The 23,798-nt window shown below is 45.1% G+C and overlaps 1 protein-coding gene across 2 annotated transcripts in view; it reads right to left on the bottom strand.

Moving 5' to 3' along the window:
• The window catches only part of SENP7 (SUMO specific peptidase 7), a 168,422-nt gene that overhangs the window by 53,660 nt on the left and 90,964 nt on the right, over positions 1-23,798 (bottom strand). Inside the window, exons 8-14 of one of the 2 annotated variants that reach the window (XM_075336527.1) lie at positions 23,184-23,335; positions 22,062-22,178; positions 21,521-21,554; positions 18,356-18,526; positions 9,420-9,685; positions 5,552-5,676; positions 4,855-4,971 (exon numbers count right to left, since the gene is read on the bottom strand). In XM_075336527.1, coding sequence (XP_075192642.1) covers positions 4,855-4,971; positions 5,552-5,676; positions 9,420-9,685; positions 18,356-18,526; positions 21,521-21,554; positions 22,062-22,178; positions 23,184-23,335 — 982 coding nt within the window. The remainder of the gene's footprint in view (positions 1-4,854; positions 4,972-5,551; positions 5,677-9,419; positions 9,686-18,355; positions 18,527-21,520; positions 21,555-22,061; positions 22,179-23,183; positions 23,336-23,798) is intronic. The other variant, XM_075336528.1, reaches the window with a different exon arrangement.

Genomic DNA, 23,798 nt, shown 5'->3' with positions numbered 1-23,798 from the left:
TCTGGACTGTAGGGCTTCTAGTATTTTAGCAGACCATTTATCCATACTCTCAGACAGCTTGTCAGCAAAAGCTGCAAACTCCGTCCCTGTCACCTGGACAGTGGTAGCAGGTGGTTCCACCTGGGCCACCTGTAGCAGAGGCTCCGGCTGAGTAAGTGCCACAGGGGCCGAGCATTGCACACAATGAGGGTCAGTGGAACCTGCCGGTAGTATAGCTGCACATGAGGTACAGGTTGCAAAGTACGCCTGTGCTTTGGCACCCTTGCTTTTTGCGGACGACATGCTGTTGTCTCCTCTGAGAACAATCCAGGAGGGTATATAGTCAAAAAACAACAGAGCGACCGTACAGTGCAAAAATATCAGCCTATATATATATATATATATATATATATATATATATATATATATATATATATATATATATATATATATATATATATATATATATATATATATATATATATATATATATATATATATATATATATATATATACACATACACTTCGGCACTCAGTGGGGCCAGCACCACAGGTGCTGCTTACCGACCGCTCAGAGCGGTTGTGTGATCACCAGATTCCCTGCCTGGGTCTCCCTGTGTTGTCTCTCCTCTCCAGCGTCTGAATCGCTGACAGGAATGGCTGCCGGCGTTCTGTGGGGAGGAGGGGACCGTGGGCGTGCCCAAGAAAAGTGCGGGAATCTAGTGCCCCCAGTGTACTGAGTGAGGAGGGAGGAGGATACTAATGTATGCTCCAGCCCTCAGCGCTGACGATCTGTGCAGCGTCCCGCCCTTCCCCTGACTGGCAGGCCTGTGGGCGGGAATAAACGACACTAGGCCGCAGAAGCCGGGGACTAAAGTTATAAGCGTGGCCGGAAATAAGCGCGGCCGCGCGGTAGTCCCCGGCGCACTAACACACCCAGCAGTGCTGGAATGTGTATGGCACAAGCGCTCCATGCGCGGTAGTCCCCGGCTCACTAACACACCCAGCAGTGCTGCGATGTGTATTGCACCAGCGCTCCATGCGCTGTCCCCACGGGGACACAGAGTACCTCACAGTAGCAGGGCCTTGTCCCTGACGATACCCGGCTCCTATCCAGCAGATTCCCAGGGGCTGCGGAGGGAGCACGGTCCCTGTGCCTGGAGACCGATTAGGATCCCACTTCACCCAGAGCCCATTAAGGGATGGGGAAGGAAAACAGCATGTGGCTCCTGCCTGTGTACCCGCAATGGGTACCTCAACCTTAACAGCACCGCCGACACAGTGGGGTGAGAAGGGAGCATGCTGGGGGCCCTGTTATGGGCCCTCTTTTCTTCCATCCGACCTAGTCAGCAGCTGCTGCTGACTAAGCTGTGGAGCTATGCGTGGATGTCTGCCTCCTTCGCACAAAGCATAAAAACTGAGGAGCCCGTGATGCACGGGGGGTGTATAGGCAGAAGGGGAGGGGCTTTACACTTTTAGTGTAATACTTTGTGTGGCCTCCGGAGGCATAAGCTATACACCTAATTGTCTGGGTCTCCCAATGGAGCGACAAAGAAAATGTTTTTCATTTTATATGTATGGTTTTTTTTTTGGTACGTGTTTCACAGATCACATCATAGTGTGGTCTGTGGGATATCAGTGATGCCAGAAAAAAATGGACTTGTCTCCGTGCGACAAATCACGGACACGCGTGTGCCGGACAGAGACACTGTCAGTGAAGAATCACTGATGTGTGCGCACACCCATTGATTATAATGAGTCTGCGTGTGTCAGTAATTCTGGTACATATATATATATAAAAAAAAAAAAAAAAGCACGTATGTACCAGAATCATGGACGTCTGAAACAGGCCTTAGACTAACCAGCGGCAGTAAATGATCGGTAAACTTTTACCCATGTAGGCTGCAATTAGTGATGTGCACTGAATGATATGCGTTTTGCTCGTTAATCGTGTGATCAGCAGCCTGATCACTATTAATTTTTAGTGTAAATGCAGCTTTAGCTTTAAGTACATTAAACAAATGGTACTTTTTAACATGTGCTTTAAATTATGAGAACTTAGTCATATGAAAAAGTTTGGGCACCCCTATTAATGTTAACCTTTTTTTCTTTATAACAATTTGTGTTTTTGCAACAGCTATTTCAGATTCATATATCTAATAACTGATGAACTCAGTAATATTTCTGGATTGAAATGAGGTTTATTGTACTTACAGAAAATGTGCAATTCGCATTTAAACAAAATTTAACCGATGCAAAATTATGGGCACCCTTTCAATTTCTTGATTTGAACACTCCTAACTACTTTTTACTGACTTACTAAAGCACTAAATTGGTTTTGTAACCTCATTAAGCTTTGAACTTCATAGGCAGGTGTATCAAATCATGAGAAAAGGTATTAAAGGTGGCCCCTTGCAAGTTGTTCTCCTATTTGAATCTCCTATGAAGAGTGGCATCATGGGCTCCTCAAAACAACTCTCAAATGATCTGAAAACAAAGATTATTCAACATAGTTGTTCAGTGGAAGGATACAAAAAATTGTCTCAGAGATTTAAACTGTCAGTTTCCACTGTGAGGAACATAGTAAGGAAATGGAAGAACACAGGTACAGTTCTTGTTAAGCCCAGAAGTGGCAGGCCAAGAAAAATATCAGAAAGGCAGAGAAGAAGAATGGTGAGAACAGTCAAGGACAATCCACAGACCACCTACAAAGACCTGCAGCTTCATCTTGCTGCAGATGGTGTCAATGTGCATCGGTCTACAATACAGTGCACGTTGCACAAGGAGAAGCTGTATGGGAGAGTGATGAGAAAGAAGCTGTTTCTGCAAGCACGCCACAAACAGAGTCGCCTGAGGTATGCAACAGCACATTTGGACACGCCAGTTACATTTTGGAAGAAGGTCCTGTGGACTGATGAAACAAAGATTGAGTTGTTTGGTCATACAAAAAGGCGTTATGCATGGAGGCAAAAAAACACGGCATTCCAAGAAAAGCACTTGCTATCCACAGTAAAATTTGGTGGCGGTGTGGCTAATGCCGGCACCGGGAATCTTGTTAAAGTTGAGGGTCGCATGGATTCAACTCAGTATCAGCAGATTCTTGACAATAATGTGCAAGAATCAGTGACGAAGTTGAAGTTACGCAGGGGATGGATATTTCAGCAAGACAATGATCCAAAACACCGCTCCAAATCTACTCAGGCATTCATGCAGAGGAACAATTACAATGTTCTGGAATGGCCATCCCAGTCCCCAGACCTGAATATCATTGAAAATCTGTGGGATGATTTAAAGCGTGCTGTCCATGCTCGGCGACCATCAAACTTAACTGAACTGGAATTGTTTTGTAAACAGGAATGGTCAAATATACCTTCATCCAGGAACTCATTAAAAGCTACAGGAAGCGACTAGAGGCTGTTATTTTTGCAAAAGGAGGATCTACAAAATATTAATGTCACTTTTATGTTGAGGTGCCCACACTTTTGCACCGGTCAAATTTTGTTTAATCCCTTCAGCTCCCGGGCACTTTCCGTTTTTGCGTTTTTGTTTTTTGCTCCCCTTCTTCCGTGAGGCGTAACTTTTTTATTTTTCCATCAATCTTGCCATATGAGGGCTTGTTTTTTGCGGGACGAGTTGTACTTTTAAATTAAACCATACGTTTTACCATATAGTGTACTGGAAAACGGCAAAAAAATTCCAAGTGCGGAAAAATTGCAAAAAAAGTGTGATTGCACAATAGTTTTTGGGATATTTTATTCACTGTGTTCACTATATGGTAAAACTGAGATATCTATGTGATGCCTCAGGTCAGTGCGAGTTTGTAGACACCAAACATGTATAGGTTTACTTGTATCTAAGAGGTTAAAAAAAATTCACAAGCTTGTCCAAAAAAATGTGGCGCACATTTTGCGCCATTTTCCAAAACCCGTAGCGTTCTCATTTTTCAGGATCTGAGGCTCAGTGATGGCTTATTTTTTGCGTCTCGACCTGCCTTTTTTTTTGCGCAGATGCTACGTTTTGATCGCCTGTTATTGCATTTTGCGGCGACCAAAAAACGTAATTTTGGCGTTTGGAATTTTTTTGCCGCTACGCCGTTTACTGATCAGATTCATTGATTTTATATTTTGATAGATCGGGCATTTCTGAACGTGGCGATATCAAATGTGTGTATTTTGTATTTTTTTTACCCTTTAATTTTCAATGGGGTGAAAGGGGGTGATTTGAACTTTTAGGTTTCATTTTTTTTTAAACTTTTTTTTTTTTTACTTTTTTTTATTTTACTAGTTCCCCTAGGAGCCTATGGCGATCAGCAATCCGATCGCTCTGCACTATCTGCAGATCTCAGCTACAGAGCTGAGAACTGCAGATTTGCTGCTTTACTTTCAATGCCGGCTGTATTCCGGCATTGAGAGGAAGTGAGTCATGTTAGCTACAGGCGTCATCACATGACCCTGTGCTACCATGGCAACCACCGAAAGTCACGTGATCATGTCACGTGACTTCCGGTGGGGGCGGGGTAAGTGGAAGCAATTCCACCCGCGGCTAGCAGGCACACATGTCAGCTGTTGAAAACAGCTGATATGTGCGCGGATCGCGGCCGCCTGCCGGCGGCAGGGGGCGGGGCTTACCGGCACACGATCCATGACGTACCCAGTACGTCATGGGTCATTAAGGGGTTAAATGCGGATTGCACATTTTCTGTAAGTACAATAAACCTCATTTCAATCCAGAAATATTACTCAGTCCATCAGTTATTAGATATATGAAACTGAAATAGCTGTTGCAAAAACCCAAATTGTTATAAAGAAAAAAGGTTAACATTAATAGGGGTGCCCAAATGACTGTATCCTTATAAACCTATAGAAAGTACTTACTTTAGATAGAAATCGATGATAACATCATTAAGAAATTCTCCATGCTCCAAACACTCTAAATCTTCATTGGTTATGGCAAGGCCTCCTTTAGTTGGGGGAGGAGGATAAACCAGTAACCTAATAAATAAATAAAATCATAAAAAGACAATTTATGTTTAGTGTGTCGGGTACAGAATAAAATGTTATATTCTGTATACATACATGGTTCTATAATACTTTCCGAAGAAGCAGATGACATATACTGTACATGAAGTTATAATTAGTTTTCTAAGGACCTGCGGAAGCATGTGTTTAATCCTCAGATGTTCTGAAAGATCTGCATCTTTAATTGATCTCTATTAGGTGCAAGAGGTCTGTGTGCATGTAATTTGCTTTACAAGGAATTACTATTTGAGGTTAAGTTCATTAACCGTACTGGTGCACGAAGTACCTGTTGAAAAGGTTAAGGCAGGAGTGTAGACAAAAAGCCTAACAAAGGTTTTCCAGTATTATGTGCGGCAGAATCACTAGATATTAAAGCTAGAAGCCAGAAAGTGGCCTGTACTATGGATACAAGTCTGCCCCTCATTGCCTTGGATTATTCTGTGACGTATGAGCAGAAATAGGCAGCATATTCAGCTAACAGATGTGCTTTTATTAGAAGGGAAACCTAGTGGTAAGGTGTAGGTGTCTTAATAGAAAGAAACCTTGGACTCACCTCAGAAGGGTTCCTCCTTTGTCTACCTCTTTCAAGGTGTCACCCTGTCTTGGGACCATAGACACCGAATAACGTCCATCTTTGCATTTCTGTATCAAGGTGTAGGAAGAGGTTACTGTTGAAGCCTAGAAAATATAACTAACTAAAGTAAAAGTGTCAACAGCTAAAAAAAAACCACAAGCATTTTCTACAACTAGAGTTAAAAATAGCAGTCTTCATCACTTCCCCATATTCACACTATTTGGAGTAGTTTTTTTTACCAATTCCAAGTCTAAAATCATCAGGTCCCCCTATGGTTGCATCATGCATAAAAGCTTTTACACATGTGTACAAAGAACTTATGTTTAAAACAGATCTTTAAAGCGCCACTCCAGCATTTTTTTTATTTCAGCGCTGGAGTGCTGCTTTAAATCTAAGTTCCCTGGCCCCTGTCTTATACTCACCCTCCGGGGTCTTCATCTTTTTTCAGCATTGGCCTGGTTGGTCTCCGGCAATTTGTGACCTCCCGGCAGATGCAGTGTCATGGAGCGCTGGAGTTTAGAAATCAATATAACTGTGTAAGAGCCTCATTCTGGCTTTCAGAGTTGCATTGAGTGCTTGTGAAGTACGGTAACTTCTGACTCCCAGCCAGTCAGAAGCAGTGGTGCTTTAAGATAAATAAAACCTGGCCTGGATGAATATTTTGTATTGCTGTATAAATCCTATGATTGGCTTTGCGAAGGGATGAAATATCCAGGAGCGGACATGATTGATTTCGTTCAGAAACAGTGCCACCCCTGATCACGAGTATTGTCTGTTATTACAATTCAGTCTTGTGGAAGTTAAAGTTCCACTCCGAAATCCAGAGGTGGCATTACATAGTTACTTTGTTTCTGAAAGAGACATCCTTTTCTACTCCTGGGCAACCCATTTCTCAAGTCTGGAAGTTATCCCCTACCCTTGAGATATGGAATTACTTCTGATTGTCTGATTGGGGGGGGGGGGGTTTCAACCAATGGGAAGCCCAACAATCCTGAGAACCGGGGGCATGATGAACAGAGCAGCACAGCAATCCGATGGGACCAAAAAGTTAGTCAAGAGCTAGAGAAATATACTCACTTCATGTAATGGTTTTATAAACTTTTATGAATGAAACTATTTAGCCATCAAAGAAAGAAAAAAAACAAATTGTTATGGAGGTATTCTCAAGATCACAATGGTGGCTCAGTGTGTTCTAAACCTACAATTCATAATCTTTGCAAATACATAGGTTTTTTTTAACCCCTTCAGCCCCCGGGCACTTTCAGTTTTTGTTTTTTGCTCCCCTTCTTCCGAGAGCCATAACTTTTTTATGTTTCCGTCAATCTTGCCATATGAGGGCTTGGTTTTTGCGGGACGAGTTGTACTTTTAAATGAAACCATAAGTTGTACCATATAGTGTACTGGAAAACAGCAAAAAAAATTCTAAGTGAGGAAAAACTGCAAAAAAAGTGTGATCGCACAATAGTTTTTGGGATGTTTTATTCACCGTGTTCAATATATGGTAAAACTATTGTGTCATTGTGATGCCTGAGGTCGGTGCGAGTTTGTAGACATCAAACATGTATAGGTTTACTTGCATCTAAGGTGTTAAAAAAAATTCACAAGCTTGTCCAATAAAAGTGGTGTACGTTTTGCGCCATTTTCCGAAACCCGTAGCATTCTCATTTTTTGGGATCTATGGCTCAGTGACGGCTTATGTTTTGCGTATCGAGCTGACATTTTTAATGATACCATTTTTGCGCAGATGCTACGTTTTGTTATTGCACTTTGCGTAAAACTTGCGGCAACCAAAAAAACGTAATTTTGGCGTTTGGAATTTTTTTGCCACTACGCCGTTTCAGATTAATTTATTTTAAATTTTGATAGATCGGGCATTTCTGAACGCGGCGATACCAAATATGTGTATATTTTATTTATTTTATTAAATAAATAATAATTTTATTTATTTTTTTTAACCCTTTAATTTTCAATGGGGTGAAAGGGGGTGATTTGAACATTTTTTTTTTTTTTTTTTTTTTTAAAACTTTACTTTTTTTTATTTTACTAGTCCCCCTAGGGGGCTATAGCGATCAGCAATCCGATCGCTCTGATCTATCTGCTGATCACAGCTCTACAGCTGTAAACAGCAGATACGGTCACTTCCTGATTCATTCGGCTCCGGGCCGAGTGAAAATGAAAGTAACTCGTTATAGCTACAGGCGTCATCACATGACCCTGTGCTACCATGGCAACCACCGAAAGTCACGTGATCACGCACGTGACTTCCGGTGCGGGCGGCGGTAAGTGAAAATCATGGCTGCGCGCATATACATCTCGCTGCCAGACTTTGGCAGCAAGATGTAAGGGGTTAATGTTACGGGTGGAATGCGATTCCACTCGTAACATGTAGGCACACATGTCAGCTGTTGAAAACAGCTGATATGTGCGCCGATTGCCGCAACCTGCTCGCGGCAGGGGGCGGGGCTTAACGGCACACGCTCCATGACGGATATAGCCGTCAAGGGTAGTGAAGGGGTTAAAAGACAACATTCCTGGCTCCTCACCTTCCCAAATATCCTATCTTTGCTCCGTTTACCCTTTGTTTACTGCATTGGTCCTCCAGTAGTTCTTTACTCATCGGTTGAGCAGGCGCAGTTCTTCCTGCGTGAACGCCTATACAATCACTGTCTCTGTGTGACTGTGCAGAGAGGACAGTGTCTTTGGTTTCCTGCTCTCCCCTGCAATTAGTGAGCGCCATTTAGCCCCCTCCTCTCCTTATACAATGTGATGTCTGGACTCTTGCTCTTCACAAGTTCAGAGATGAGACAGGGTTAACCTGCGGCTATTTATTTTTCAGGTGCATATGCAAAGTTGCACTTCTTGTCAGTACTGTGGTAAAGTCACCTATAAACATTACACTAGCATTGGCCAAACTAGCCAATATTTGTGTTCTCGGACGATAGTCTAATGTGTTGGGGGACAAGAATCCACTATGTTGGATTTTCTCCTTATTCTGTCCTAGAGTTTGTTTTTAAAATATTGGAGCATGCTACCATATTCCCATACTTATACTTTGTTTGTCCATAGTAGTACATCTACATCTGTACAATTTATAATTTTATCTGCGTGTAAAAATCTAGGAGAAAAAAACAAACAAAAAAAAACCCAACAAAACACTATGGACCTGATTCATAAAGTTGCTTAAGTCAGTTTTAAGGCGTAAAAAAATTAATTTGTCTGAAGATTTTTGTGTAAATCAAGAGATGTGCAAAAATTTGCAATATTTGGTGTTTACACTCCAACTTCACCAGAATGGACGGAGAATAAGTTGTATGGGGCGTGGCTAATTTTTAGCGGGACTGTCCAGCCTTGTGATGAAAGTCTGCAGTAAACTCTATATGACTGCCGACTTTTGAATCCTTGCGCCGCACACGGCCAGAATTCTCTGATGCCAGCAGTCGAGTCCACAGCGTAATTTACATACTTCCGGACACATTACGACTAGACGTACACGGCTTGGCTCAATAAAGGAGAATGGAGTTAGGCTGTGCACGGCTAATCAGCATCTGTATACAAATCGCATACTTGTGGTAATCTGACTACCCACTCTTGCTGGTGGGATCAGAGAATCCTGACCGGACTGTACGGTGCCCATGCATACTTTCTTCACAAACCTGGACAACCCTTTTAATTTATTCGGACCCTATTTAGCAAGAGATTATGCTACAATGTGCCCATAAAGTCACCAGCCAGTTAGTAGATCTGCTTGATTCTGGTAATGCCCTACACAGCACAGTATATACACCTACTCTACAGATTAATACACACACATTACCCCTTTGCTGGGGTTAGTCTATAAGAAGCCTACCTCTGGTGTCTCTGGTGGGTCTTTTAGAGGAGATGTATTGCTTGATTCTTGTTCCTTTTTACTTTCCATGCCACAATTTGCTATGAAAGAGCAGTCTTCTTTAGATAAATCCTCCAGCATAGAATACATCTCCTCCCAGGTCAAGGCATCAGCCAGGGTTGGTAGCCCCCGCTCACTAGCTTCCTTCATAATCTTACCCAATAGAGACTGTTGTTCGCAAGTAAGAGGTTCCACTAACTCCAGAAAGAGGAGTTCATTTGATTTTGCTGCAGAATAAGAAAAACTGAGGAAATACTGTGTAATAAGAGTAAGACAAGTACAACAATCCACTTACTATATACATTGCTATGTATGTCTAGAACCAAGCTAGGTGCCAGTCTCAATAACCTCACCTTTATTACTAGGTAAAGCTAGTGCACTAACTAGGATCTGGAAATCATTCTGCACCAGCACTGGAGTGCTGGAAGAGCCAAGTTGCTGCATAGTTGTAATATTGTACCATGTGCCGCTGACAGGAGCTTTTCTTTGAAAGCTGGAAAATACCGAACTCACTGAGAAACCACTACTCTCACTGTGCCCAGATATAGTTGTGCGGTAGACATTACCAAATGTGTACTTGGTACTTTTACATGACAGCAACCCAAATAAAGTTATGAAGTAAGTCTGCGCTGCACAATTTTGTTTTGTTTTCCATTATTACGCCAGCATTAGTGCACATGGATTCTGCAGCAGCTGTATTATTTGTGTATCACACAACCCTACAAAAGTTGAGCACATAGCCCGTACTACTACTTGAATGTTATTTGGGTAAGACCTTATTGTGCTTTCTGTCCACAGCGCTTACTTCTACATGAGGAACGTGTTCAATTAACTAGAAACAAATCTATAAAAATTGAAAGTTCTCAGTGTTTGATGCCTTTTAACGGCCAATTAATTGCATGGTCATACTTCGAAGCAGTGTCGGACTGAGGTACCCAGGGCCCACCAGTACAATTGATTCTGGCGGCCCACTGTTCAGCTACATGCAATATTACCTAACCCTCTTTAACAAATCTGCCTATGCCTCTATATATAGTAAACTGGGTACTTTTGTAACTGAATAATGGGATGTTGCCCCCTCTGGATGAAAAGCAACCCCACACAAGCATGGCCCTAGGATGCTTTACTATTGGCATTGTGATCAACTCCAAACAATGGCTACACCATCTTGTATGTCAGTACAAACTGTGGAAGTCTTGAAAAATAAGGATGATCTGTGTAAATATTGAGGACCCGATTCATCAAGACCAGCATTTTTCATGTTCATCTTTATGACAGGGTGTTGTGTAATGCGAAGAGCCTGATTTTTTAGGAGTTGGACACCTCCTAAAGAACTAGGCAAGGCACATAGTGAGGATCGCCAGAATTCTTACTCTTGTCCAGGACTGGATTTGTGGGCACCACCTCTGATTCATTTGACGAGTGCAGGTTGCTATGCCCAATCATGTCTCAGCTCTCCCACTATAATGAAACTCCGTGAAAATGGCAAAAACACTAAAATTCTCCAAATTTTTGCTACTTTTCAAAGGTTTTTACTCCAGTTTTTTGGAGTAAAAGCTTTGAGGATTTGGGGCCCAAGTCTTTGAATAAACTTAAATAGAAACATCTGACTAAAAACAACGAAGCAGTGAATTATGGGAAAACCAAAATTTGTGTCAATCTCAAAATTTTTGGTCATGAAGAAGCTCTACTTAGAAAAAAAAAAGTACAGTGGAACCTCGCTTAACGAGTAACCCAGTTAACGAGAATTTCACTTAACAAGCAAAGCTTTCTGTAAATTTGTAACTCGGTTTACGAGAAAGCTTTGCTGTACGAGAAAAATACTCACCGCACACACTTTCGGTTTCGTACATCCATCACGCTCTAACCCGCTCTTGCAGTCCACACAAACACACACAAGCACACACAAACACGCACGCACATACAGTATTATGCTCACCTTACCTTCCGTTCCATCGCCGGCCTCATTGTTCTTGTAGTGCACCGGTATATCGTGATGAGGGAGGAATCCTTGTGGCGAACTACAAGATCCAGGAGGCCGGCGATGGAACGGAAGGTAAGGTGAGCATAATATGTGTACCTTCCATTCCATCGCAGGCCTCCTGGGTCCTGTAGTTCGCCGGTATAGGCTGTGCATTGCGACGAGGGAGGAACTTCCTGTCACCGCTACTCAAAGGCAGCGCGCTGACCAATCAGAGGCAAGCAGCTCCTGCCCTTGACGTCAGCGCTCTGGGTGCGGAAGTTCCTCCCTCGTCGTGATGGTAACTCAATACACAGCCCGTACTAGCGAACAGCAAGTCCCAGGAGACCGGCGATGGAACGGAAGGTAAGGTGAGCATAATATGTGCGTGTGTGCTTGTGTGTTTGTGTGTGTTTGTACGTGTTTGTGTGTGTTTATGCATGTGTGGAATGACACAATAGGGGACCAGAATGGGACATTTAACAAGTTGTGGAACGAATTGTCTGCATTGCAATGACTTCCTATGGGAAATCTTGCTTTGCTGAACGAGCAACTTGGTTAACAAGCACAGTCCCAGAACGGATTGTTCTCGTTAACCAAGGTTCCACTGTAGATACAAAGTAAGATTTCCAAGTGGCACATAGGTTCCGGTGCATGAGTCCAGGGAAGGCGTCCAGAAAGTATAAGTGAAGTGAAGGACCGGCACCCCAAATTTCTTCAAGGTATATGATTTGGGTGGTTAAACCACAAAGTGATCACTAATTGTATATATTGTATGCATCCAGTCAATATATGGATGGGTTTGCCAAAGGCTCATAGTAGCTGAAACGCTTTACGGTGCGTTTGTACCATGTGTACCGTGATTTATATGGAATAAATCATATACCTTGAAAGAAGGGAATTTTGTTTACTTACCGTAAATTCCTTTTCTTCTAGCTCCTATTGGGAGACCCAGCCAATTGGGTGTATAGCTACTGCCTCTGGAGGCCACACAAAGTATTACACTTTAAAAAGTGTAACCCCTCCCCTCTGCCTATACACCCTCCCGTGCATCACGGGCCCATCAGTTTTGGTGCCAAAGCAGGAAGGAGGAAACTTATAAATTGGTCTAAGGTAAATTCAATCCGAAGGATGTTCGGAGAACTGAAACCATGAACCAAAAGAACAATTCAACATGAACAACATGTGTACACAAAAGAACAACAGCCCGAAGGGAACAGGGGCGGGTGCTGGGTCTCCCAATAGGAGCTAGAAGAAAAGGAATTTACGGTAAGTAAACAAAATTCCCTTCTTTGTCGCTCCATTGGGAGACCCAGACAATTGGGATGTCCAAAAGCAGTCCCTGGGTGGGTAAAAGAATACCTCGATAAAAAGAGCCGAAAACGGCCCCCTCTTACAGGTGGGCAACCGCCGCCTGAAGGACTCGCCTACCTAGGCTGACATCTGCCGAAGCATATGCATGCACCTGATAGTGTTTCGTGAAAGTGTGCAGACTCGACCAGGTAGCCGCCTGACACACCTGCTGAGCCGTGGCCTGGTGCCGCAATAACCAGGATGCACCTACGGCTCTGGTAGAATGGGCTTTCAGCCCTAAAGGAATCGGAAGCCCAGAAGAACGGTAGGCTTCAAGAATCAGTTCCTTGATCCACCGAGTCAAGGTTGACTTGGAAGCCTGCGACCCCTTACGCTGGCCAGCGACAAGGACAAAGCGCATCAGAACGGCGCAGGGGCGCCGTGCGCGAAATGTAGAGCCGGAGTGCTCTCATGAGATCTAACAAGTGCAAATCTTTTTCACATTGGTGAACTGGATGAGGGCAAAAGGAAGGTAAGGAGATATCCTGATTGAGATGAAAAGGGGATACCACCTTAGGTAGAAGTTCCGGGACCGGACGCAGAACCACCTTATCCTGGTGAAACCCCAGGAAGGGGGCTTCGCATGACAGCGCTGCAAGCTCAGACACTCTCCAAAGTGATGTGACTGCCACTAGGAAGGCCACCTTCTGCGAAAGGCGTGATAGAGATAACCCTGAGGACGCAAGGAGCCAGGACTCAATGGCCACACAGTCAGGTTGAGGGCCGCAGAATTCAGATGGAAAAATGGCCCTTGAGACAGCAAGTCTGGTCGGTCTGGGAGTGCCCACGGTTGACCCACCATGAGGTGCCACAGATCCGGGTACCACGACCTCCTCGGCCAGTCTGGAGCGACGACGATGGCGCGGCGGCAGTCGGACCTGATCTTGCGTAACACTCTGGGCAACAGTGCCAGAGGAGGAAATACATAAGGCAGTCGAAACTGCGACCAGTCCTGAACTAGTGCGTCCGCCGCCGGCGCTCTGTGATCTTGAGACCGTGCCATGAATGCCGGGATTTTGTTGTTGTGCCGAGACGCCATGAGGTCGACGTCCAGCGTTCCCCAGCGGCAACAGATCTCTCGAAACACGTCCGGGTGAAGAGACCATTCCCCTGCGTCCATGCCCCGGCGACTGAGAAAGTCTGCTTCCCAGTTTTCTACGCCCGGGATGTGAACTGCGGAGATGGTGGAGGCTGTGGCTTCCGCCCACAGCAGAATCCGCCGAACTTCTTGGAAGGCTTGACGGCTGCGCGTGCCGCCCTGGTGGTTGATGTACGCGACCGCCGTGGCGTTGTCCGACTGTATTCGGATCTGCCTGCCCTCCAGCCACCGCTGGAACGCCTTTAGGGCTAGATACACTGCCCTTATCTCCAGAACATTGATCTGAAGGGAGGACTCTGTCGGAGTCCAGGTTCCCTGAGCCCTGTGGTGGAGGAAGACCGCTCCCCACCCTGACAGACTCGCGTCCGTCGTGACCACAGCCCAGGATGGGGGCAGGAAGGATTTTCCCTTCGACAAGAAGTGGGAAGAAGCCACCACTGAAGAGAGGTTTTGGCTGCCAGAGAAAGAGAGACGTTCCTGTCTAGGGACGTCGACCTCCTGTCCCATTTGCGGAGAATGTCCCATTGAAGTGGACGCAGATGAAACTGCGCAAAGGGAACTGCCTCCATTGCTGCCACCATCTTCCCTAGGAAGTGCATGAGGCGCCTCAAGGGGTGTGACTGGGCCCGAAGGAGAGAGTGCACCCCTGTCTGCAGCGAACGCTGTTAGTCCAGCGGAAGCTTCACTATCGCTGAGAGAGTATGAAACTCCATCCCGAGGTAAGTCAGTGATTGGGTCGGTGTCAATTTTGACTTTGGGAAATTGATGATCCACCCGAACCTCTGGAGAGCCTCCAGAGCAATGGTCAGGCTGCGTTGACATGCCACCCGGGAGGGTGCCTTGACTAGGAGATCGTCTAAGTAAGGGATCACCGAGTGGCCCTGAGAGTGTAGGACCGCCACCACTGATGCCATGACCTTGGTGAAGACCCGTGGGGCTGTCGCCAGGCCGAAAGGCAGTGCCACGAACTGAAGGTGTTCGTCCCCGATGGCGAAACGCAGGAAGCGTTGATGCTCTGGTGCGATCGGCACATGGAGATAAGCATCCCTGATGTTGATTGATGCTAGGAAGTCTCCTTGGGACATCGAGGCGATGACAGAGCGGAGAGATTCCATCCGGAATCGTCTGGTTCTCACGTGTCTGTTGAGCAGTTTGAGGTCCAGAACGGGACGAAATGATCCGTCCTTTTTTGGCACCACGAACAAGTTGGAGTAAAAACCGCGACCACGTTCTTGAAGGGGAACGGGGATCACAACTCCCTCTGCCTTCAGAGTGTTCACCACCTGAAAAAGTGCATCGGCTCGCTCGGGGGGCGGAGCTGTTCTGAAGAAACGAGTCGGAGGGCGAGAACTGAGCTCTATCCTGTAACCGTGAGACAGAATGTCTCTCACCCATCGGTCTTGGACATGTGGCCACCAGGCGTCGCAAAAGCGGGAGAGCCTGCCACCGACCGAGGATGCGGTTTGGGGAGGCCGAAAGTCATGAGGAGGCCGCCTTGGAGGCGGTTCCTCCGGCGGTCTTTTTAGGACGTGACTTAGACCGCCATGCAGAAGAGTTCCTCTGGCCCTTCTCTGACCTGTTGGACGTGGAGGAATGGGACCTGGCTGAGGGCCGAAAGGACCGAAACCTCGGTTGTATCTTTCGTTGCTGAGGTCTGTTTGGTTTGGACTGGGGTAAGGACGAGTCCTTTCCCTTGGATTGTTTAATAATTTCGTCCAATTGCTCGCCAAACAAACGGTCGCCAGAAAATGGCAAACCGGTTAAGAACTTCTTGGAAGCAGAGTCTGCCTTCCATTCGCGTAGCCACATGGCCCTGCGGACTGCCACCGAATTGGCAGATGCTACCGCTGTACGGCTCGCAGAGTCCAGGACGGCATTCATGGCGTAGGACGAAAAGGTCGACGCCTGAGAAGTCAAAGACACAACCTGCGGAGCAGAGGTACGTGTGACCGCATTAATCTCAGACAGACAAGCTGAGATAGCTTGGAGTGCCCACACGGCTGCGAATGCTGGAGCAATAGACGCGCCTATGGCTTCATAGATGGATTTCATCATGAGCTCTATTTGCCTGTCAGTGGCATCCTTGAGCGATGAACCATCTGCCACTGATACTACTGATCTAGCCGCCAGTCTGGAGACTGGGGGATCCACCTTGGGACACTGAGCCCAACCCTTAACTACGTCAGGGGGGAAGGGGTAACGTGTGTCATTAAGGCGCTTAGTAAAGTGCTTGTCCGGAAATGCTCTGTGCTTCTGGACAGCATCTCTGAAGTTAGAGTGATCGAAAAACGCACTCCGTGTACGTTTGGGAAACCTAAACTGGTGTTTCTCCTGCTGAGAAGCCGACTCCTCTATAGGTGGAGTTGGGGGAGAAAGATCTAGCACCTGGTTGATGGACGCTATAAGGTCATTTACTATGGCGTCCCCTTCAGGTGTATCAAGATTGAGAGCAACGTCAGGATCAGAGCCCTGAGCTGCGACCTCAGCTTCATCCTCCAGAGAGTCCTCATGCTGAGACCCCGAACAGCGTGATGAAGTCGGGGAAGGTTCCCAGCGAGACCGCTTAGCCGGTCTGGGACTGCGGTCCGTGTCGGAGTCCTCACCGTGGGACCTAGGTGTCACCCCAGGAGCACTTTGCTGCGCCGACCGAGAGGGGCCTGGGGGCGATGAACTCACAGTGCCCTGGGCCTGTGTTACCGGTCTGGACTGCAAGGCTTCTAGTATCTTAGTAGACCATCTGTCCATAGACTGAGCCATGGATTGTGAAAGCGACTCAGAGTTTCTCAGCCAAAACTGCAAACTCTGTCCCTGCCACCTGGACAGTGGAAGCCGGCGGTTCTACCTGAGCAGAGGGTCCCACCAGTGCCCGAGGCTCCGGCTGAGTGAGTGCCACAGGGGCCGAGCATTGCACACAATGAGGGTAGGTGGAACCTGCAGGTAACATAGCCGCACAAGAGGTACAGGTTGCAAAATAAGCCTGTGTCTTGGCACCCTTGCTCTTTGCGGACGACATGCTGTTGTCTCCTCTTAGAGTGATCAGTGAGGGTATATAGCCAAAAGCAAATAATGCGGCCGAACAGAGAAAATGTATACAATATATTATATATATATATATATATATATATATATTATATATAATATATATATATATATATATATATATATATATATAAATAAATAACATACATATACATATACAGTTCGGCACCCCAGGGGGGCCAGCACCTGGTAACCGGTGTGGCTTACCGACCGCCCAAAGCAGTTGTGTGTCTACCAGATTCCCTGCCTGGGCCTCCCAGAGCTGCAGAGCTCGTTCTGAAATCCTCCACCGGCAGAAGTGATTATAACAATGGCTGCCAGCGTTCTCAGGGGAGGAGGGAGCCGTGGGCGTGCCTAATAAAGTGCGGGAATCTGGTGCCCCACAGTGCTCAGTGAGGGGAGAGGAGGACACCAAAGTATGCTCCAGCCCTCACTGCCGACGTCCAGCCGGCCGTCCCGCCCTTACCCCTGACTGGCAGGCCCGGGGGCGGGAGTTATGGTACTAGGCCGCAGAAGCCGGGGACTAAATTTGATAACGCGGCCGACAAATAGGCGCGGTCGGCGCGGTAGCCCCGGCCTCACAAACACACAGCAGCCGCTGCAGCGTCTGTAACACAGGCGCTCCATGCAGCGTCCCCAAGGGGACACAGAGTACCTTATAGATGCAGGGCCCTGTCCCTGATGATATCCAGTCTCCTGTCCGTCAGATTCCCCCAGGGGCTGCGGAGGGAGCCCGGTTCCAGTGAATGGTGACCGGTTAGGATCCCACTTCTCCCAGAGCCTCTAAGGGATGGGGAAGGAAAACGGCATGTGGCTCCAGCCTCTGTACCCGCAATGGGTACCTCAACCTTAACAGCACCGCCGACTTAGTGGGGTGAGAAGGGAGCATGCCGGGGGCCCTGGGGCCCTCTTTTCTTCCATCCGATATAATCAGCAGCTGCTGCTGACTAAAATGTGGAGCTTGCGTGAATGTGTGCCTCCTTCAATACAAAGCATAAAACTGATGGGCCCGTGATGCACGGGAGGGTGTATAGGCAGAGGGGAGGGGTTACACTTTTTAAAGTGTAATACTTTGTGTGGCCTCCGGAGGCAGTAGCTATACACCCAATTGGCTGGGTCTCCCAATGGAGCGACAAAGAAAAATTTGGAAAGCTGGGCCTTCACTTCACTTAGAAGAAAATAAAACATATCTGATGGTCTTGGATACTGCTTAGCGAATAGAAAAGCAAGATATTTTGTCCAAATATCTGGATGTCTGTAATACCAAATTACACAGTAACCGCAGTAATAACTGATTGTAAGGACAAGGAAACATATGTGGGAGGAACACATGGTGTATAAGCACAGAGCAGTATTTTTGTATTTTAATTTTCTGGTGCAGATCAAGCTATTGCGAATCATTAATGCCAATACAGACATGCCTCAGAAGAGCACGCTCATACTCACAGGCTTGGGTTTTGGACGTTGCTCCGATTTGTTTCTCAATAAGGGGTATGTAGTCAGTGGTTATCCATAAGATAATAATGGCACTGCTTCTGACAGTGCTAGTTAGCCATAAACCATACTTTTGTAGCTTCATTGTATCCAGCGAAATATATTTACTTTGCTCCAAAGGCACTACAATTAAGTATTTAAAGTGAAAGGTGAAATCCGCAGGGTTAATTAATATTTTTAAAGCGCATGCAAGAGATTTCTTGAAACTTCATACACCGTGCAGCATAAAACGCTTCAGATATTCGATACAGGAAATCTGCCTGGTAAATCTAGTGTTTAACACCGAGGACATTTTCCCTAAGGCCATGTTCATATTCAGAGTTTAAAGGGAACCGGTGACCAGTTTTTTCAAGTAAGAGTTAATACCACTACCTTACTGAGCCTCTGTGTTGCATTCTAAAATGTTGTATATTATGTTCCAACTCCCCTCTGTATAGACCCCATAAACATTTTCAATTGCTCCTGAGGCGTATGCAAATCCGACCAGTTCGATGGGCATCATTGCAGAGGCTCCTGTTCCTTCACTTCGATGCCAATTGTCATCCTTCTGATATGATTCATGTGGATGGCGTGTCCTGTGTCATCCACATAGATGAACAAAATCTTGCGCCTGCGCAGGGACATCGATGATTCGCGCAGGTGAACTTTGTTCTGCCCTGCTGCGGGAAAAGTTTGAAACTTAAATGCGCATGCGTTGGAACACATTTCCAGCTCCTGCTTACTGGAACCATTCGAAGTGACATGCGCCTGCGCGAACTGCGATGATTTCCCTGAAAAGGCATGAGATTTCGTTTGGATATGTGGATGATGCAGGACACGTCATCCACACCAATCACATCAGGAGGATGGCCATTAGCTGCGGAGAAGAGGGACAGGAGCTGCTGCAATGACAAACTTCGGACAAGACCAGTCGGATTTGCATACATCGCAGGAGCTATTGAAAAAGTTTATTTAGGGCCATACAGCAGGGTCAGGACACAATATACAACATTTTAGAATGCAGCACAGGCACGGAGTAAGGTGGTGTTATTAGCTAATGCATGAAAAAACTGGTGACCTGGTTGCCTTTAAGTTGCATTATTTTCATGAATCCTGCCATCTTGACGATAAGGGTACATGCCCACAATCTGGACGCGCTACGTCCTGGACACGGCCGGTCCTGAACTGCAGGGCCGCGAGTCTCCTCCGCAGGAGATCGCAGATGCCCATGATCAGGGTTTGGGGCGCTGCAGTCCTCACCTGTGTTCTCCCTATGGAAAATGCTCACGACTCCGCAGCAAACAATTGACATGCTTACACGTCAGTTTTCACTGCAGGACGCACACGTAGAGTGGGCATGGGTTTTCTAAAAAACCCATCCACTGTGCTTGTACTGTACAATACAGTACAGGAACTGCAGAAACAAAAGCGCAATAGGGTCTTAACCGATAAAAACACGTGTGTAAAAGTAAAGTCCACTCTCCTATAATTTTTGTGGAAGTCCCAACCCCTAGAATAGCTGAAAAGGTTCTTAGCTGCAGCTCTCCGAGGTAGGCAATTCATGTATACAGGAGAAAATTAGATTTTTGCCGCGCTCACACCACAATGCTCGTATGGATTTAATTTACATATTTTTTTATTTTATTTCATGTAGGTACAGGTCAATGCATTTCAAGGGACTCAGCCCTCTTCATCAGGACAGCAGACCAAAAGAACATAAAAAAACCTTTTTTTTCGGAACCCATGACAGCACCGTGGATCCCCTCTCTTCGTGGTGCTGCCATGGTAGAAAAAAGTATTAGAACCTGCTTTCAATTAATAGTGTGGTATCAGGAGCAACTGTTATTGGGAGAAGCACCGATATAGAAATACCTCAAGGTGAACTGCTGTAGAGGGAGAGCTCACTAAAATATTGGAGGTCTATTTTGATGTTGGTGGGTCCGCACAAACCATAAAGGGTGAGAACAGGGATTGTACACCTATGTTGGCTGCTTGAAATATGAATCATACCTATTGTCAATATGAAACGGGGGGGGGGGGGGGAGGGTGCTCTCTTTAATTAAAAAAGTAAAATCCCTTCCTTTTTGAGCCAGGCATTTCAAATGATAATTTCCCATGGGCAGGTGTCTGACCTAGTCAGACCCCGGCCCTTCTACTGAACCCATTTACATTGATGACGATTGACACAACGTGAGGAGGTTTTAATACTAGAGGTTAGGACTGTCCCAATTGGGGTACAACTTGTCGTGGAGGGATGGCTTTAAAGTTACAGCAAGGTGTATACACATGTTTCTTCCTTTGGTACTGTAAAAAGCAGCTTTTATTTTGCATAAGAAAAAGCCCAAAAATGCTGCATGTGCACGCTACCTAAAAGCTTTGAAAGCCTTAGTGATGTAAAGTAACTACACTCATGTCAATTGGGGAAATTAAATGCAATGTATCCCACACTAAACACTGGATACAAATTCTATGGGACTGAAGACAGCGACACACTGTCATCTGGTATTTCCATCGGTCCCATACATTTTGAAAGGAAAGTCTGTGTACAAGCTCGAATTGGACATGGAACAGTGGACTAGGGACCTCCGTTCTTGTAATTGGTGAGGATCTCAATAGTATGACCCACAGCAATCAACCACTCTTATCCAGTGAAGAAAACTGCAATCATGATATAATTCGAAAGGATTCAAGTTTCTTCATAAACTCAAAAAAAAATAATACAATAAAACTTTTTGAAGAAAATCCAACTACAATGACTTAACTGTTCATTGCTTTTATATTTCAAGAAATTGCATAGAAATATTACCAGAAACCAAACAGACTAGAACAGTGTCCATATGTAATAGATGTTTTTGTTGCAATATGTACCATAGCTACTGCAACAAACGTCTCCCTGATGGGAACACTGGTGGTATAACACCAGCATGGTGTACGGTAAAGAAGCGCTTGGAGACAATCAGACACGAGCATTCCCAGGTCTACATAGATGCTCAGCATCCTTACATAGACAATGATTAAAAAGCAAAGTTCAAGTCACTTGTGTGAGAGAATACTCCAACAATGAGATGATACTCCTGGCTTATGAAACAATCTACGATATAAAGAACGTGCGGATGGAAACTCTACATTGACACTTGCCTTTTAGAGGGATTTCAATAGATTTCGGTGTTACCTATATTAGACAAAAAAAAAAAAAATCTTTAAAAGACACACTCAGACAACACAAACCATAAAAATGGTCATCCTGTTTTTTACTGTAAAGTAAACTTGTCTGCAACCCTACCCCGGCCCATTTATATGGCTTTGTAGTGTTTTTGTATATGTAAATGAGGCTTGAAGTGGAAAGTCATGTCCAAATCTACATTCAGCCTGATTTGCACATATCGCTGCTGAAAAAGTACTTGGGACAGAAGCTATCCTACACCAAATACTGTGTTACATCATGAAAAACTTTGGAAAAGGTTAAAACAAAAATACAATGAAAAACTAAAAATACATATATTGCTTTTACATAATTATTTTTGCACCCCTGGTCATCTTTCAATTCCATGCATGAGAATCCATTGAGTGTAGTGAGGACAACCCGGGCAGGCTATGGACAAGCGTGTGCCTGAGCCAGATCTAACCCTAAGATGTAAATAAGTGGGATATTAATGTGAATGACCTATTAATACATTACCGTAGCCGAGCCGTCTGCACTTCCTTTCTTTTTGCCATAATACACATTGAGAAATGTTAATTGCAGTATTGAGTACTCCACTTCTGGAAGGGAATCCACTTTTGTGGCAGAACAATCCTGCGATACATAAAATTTTAATTAGAAAACTTTAGTTTTTGGGCTCCTTATATTCATATACTGAAAGGGTGCTTGATGATTAACAAGGAAATATTTATACCCGCAAAGAATTTATTTTGGTCAATTGCTTCGCCCTTTGCCAGACTTCCCTCTATTCTGCCACAATCAACAGACACATGGAATCATATGACTGCACGTCTTTGAGCTTATAAACTCACAGAACACCCTTACATCCTCTATGTCAGGGGTCCCCAACCTGTGGCTCGCAGAGGTCTTCCAGCTTTGTACATTAGAACTAAATCTAGCACACAGCTATGCAGAGTAGGTCTCCAGATGGTGACTTTTCTGAGTAGCCCCTCACAACCTGGAATTCGACTTTTTTTTGACAGGAGGTAAATTACATGCATCTCCCCACTGAGGTCAGGTTTGCAGACACCTGTCAGTATGTCTGTTTCAGTAAATATTACAATTTTGGAAGGGCAGTTTTAATTAGAACTTTGCAAAGTGCTTTTCTTTTGTAATTCATAGATATTATTGGTTAAGAGCTGGTCCCAAAAAGTACGCCAGGATCTAAAAGGGAGAAACAGATCCTTTAACACAGGGAACAAGCTACACCTATAGTTTTCAATTTGCTCTGTAATCTGAACGGCTTCCCCTGTAGTAGTTCTAGGAAATTTGTAAGCAAAGATGCTTACAATTGGTTTTCTTTTATCATTAGAAATAGGCTGGAGTCACTTCCGTGTGACTCATGTGAGGATCGCATCGGCCGGACGGCTTCTCTCCTGACAGACGCAGGTCAGCGCCTATATCTCTATGCAGCTGACCTTGGGTTATCAGGAGAGAAGCTGGCCGGTCTGGACGATCTGATCCTCACGTGAGTCACACAGTCACACACATACAGTGTCACACACATACACACACACACACACACACACACACACACAGTCACGACTCCAGGCAGGGTATTAGAAAAGCCGATTGTATTGTGTGAGTCTACAAACATACCATAGGCTCCACATCATTACGGGGAGACAGAGATGCCATTTCCAATGCTTCATCTTCATTCATTTCATGCAATGATTCTGACAAAGTTTGCTCATTCCCCAATTTTACACTTTCTTCATGTTCTCTTTCCTCCTCATCACTTGACAGCACTACTGTGTGTAGAGAGCAAAAATATATTTCATTACGTGTTCTGAACTTTTTATGGCAAAACAAAAAGTTTGCTCGGTTTATGCAGTTAGGTAATGCAGTAAGGATCATTCAATACAGCACAATTACATAAGAGAGATTGCACTTGCAGTGACTGTTTATTAGAAAACTATCAATTAGGCCTCTGTCACAGGTCCGTGCATTTAACGCACATGTGTGAAGGTCCGTTGAGCAGGTCAGTATGCTTGTCAGTGTGATGTGTGACATCCAGATAGCACTCAGACAGCATGAACTTGTATATTAACATGTCTCCAAAGCTGCTGTTATATCCAGGTCCGCGATAATCGGTGCTGGAGAGAAAAAAAAGCGGGGTTAATACCGCCCTGCCGCCGAATGAAGAGATTGTTGATTATTAATAAATTTTCTTTATTTCATAGGTCTATGCATTTCAGGGCTCATGTCCCCTTC

Source organism: Anomaloglossus baeobatrachus, chromosome 2 (genome assembly GCF_048569485.1).
Source record: "Anomaloglossus baeobatrachus isolate aAnoBae1 chromosome 2, aAnoBae1.hap1, whole genome shotgun sequence".
In the NCBI taxonomy this organism is placed as follows: Eukaryota; Metazoa; Chordata; class Amphibia; order Anura; family Aromobatidae; genus Anomaloglossus; species Anomaloglossus baeobatrachus.
This window is presented reverse-complemented; position numbering and strand designations above follow the sequence as displayed.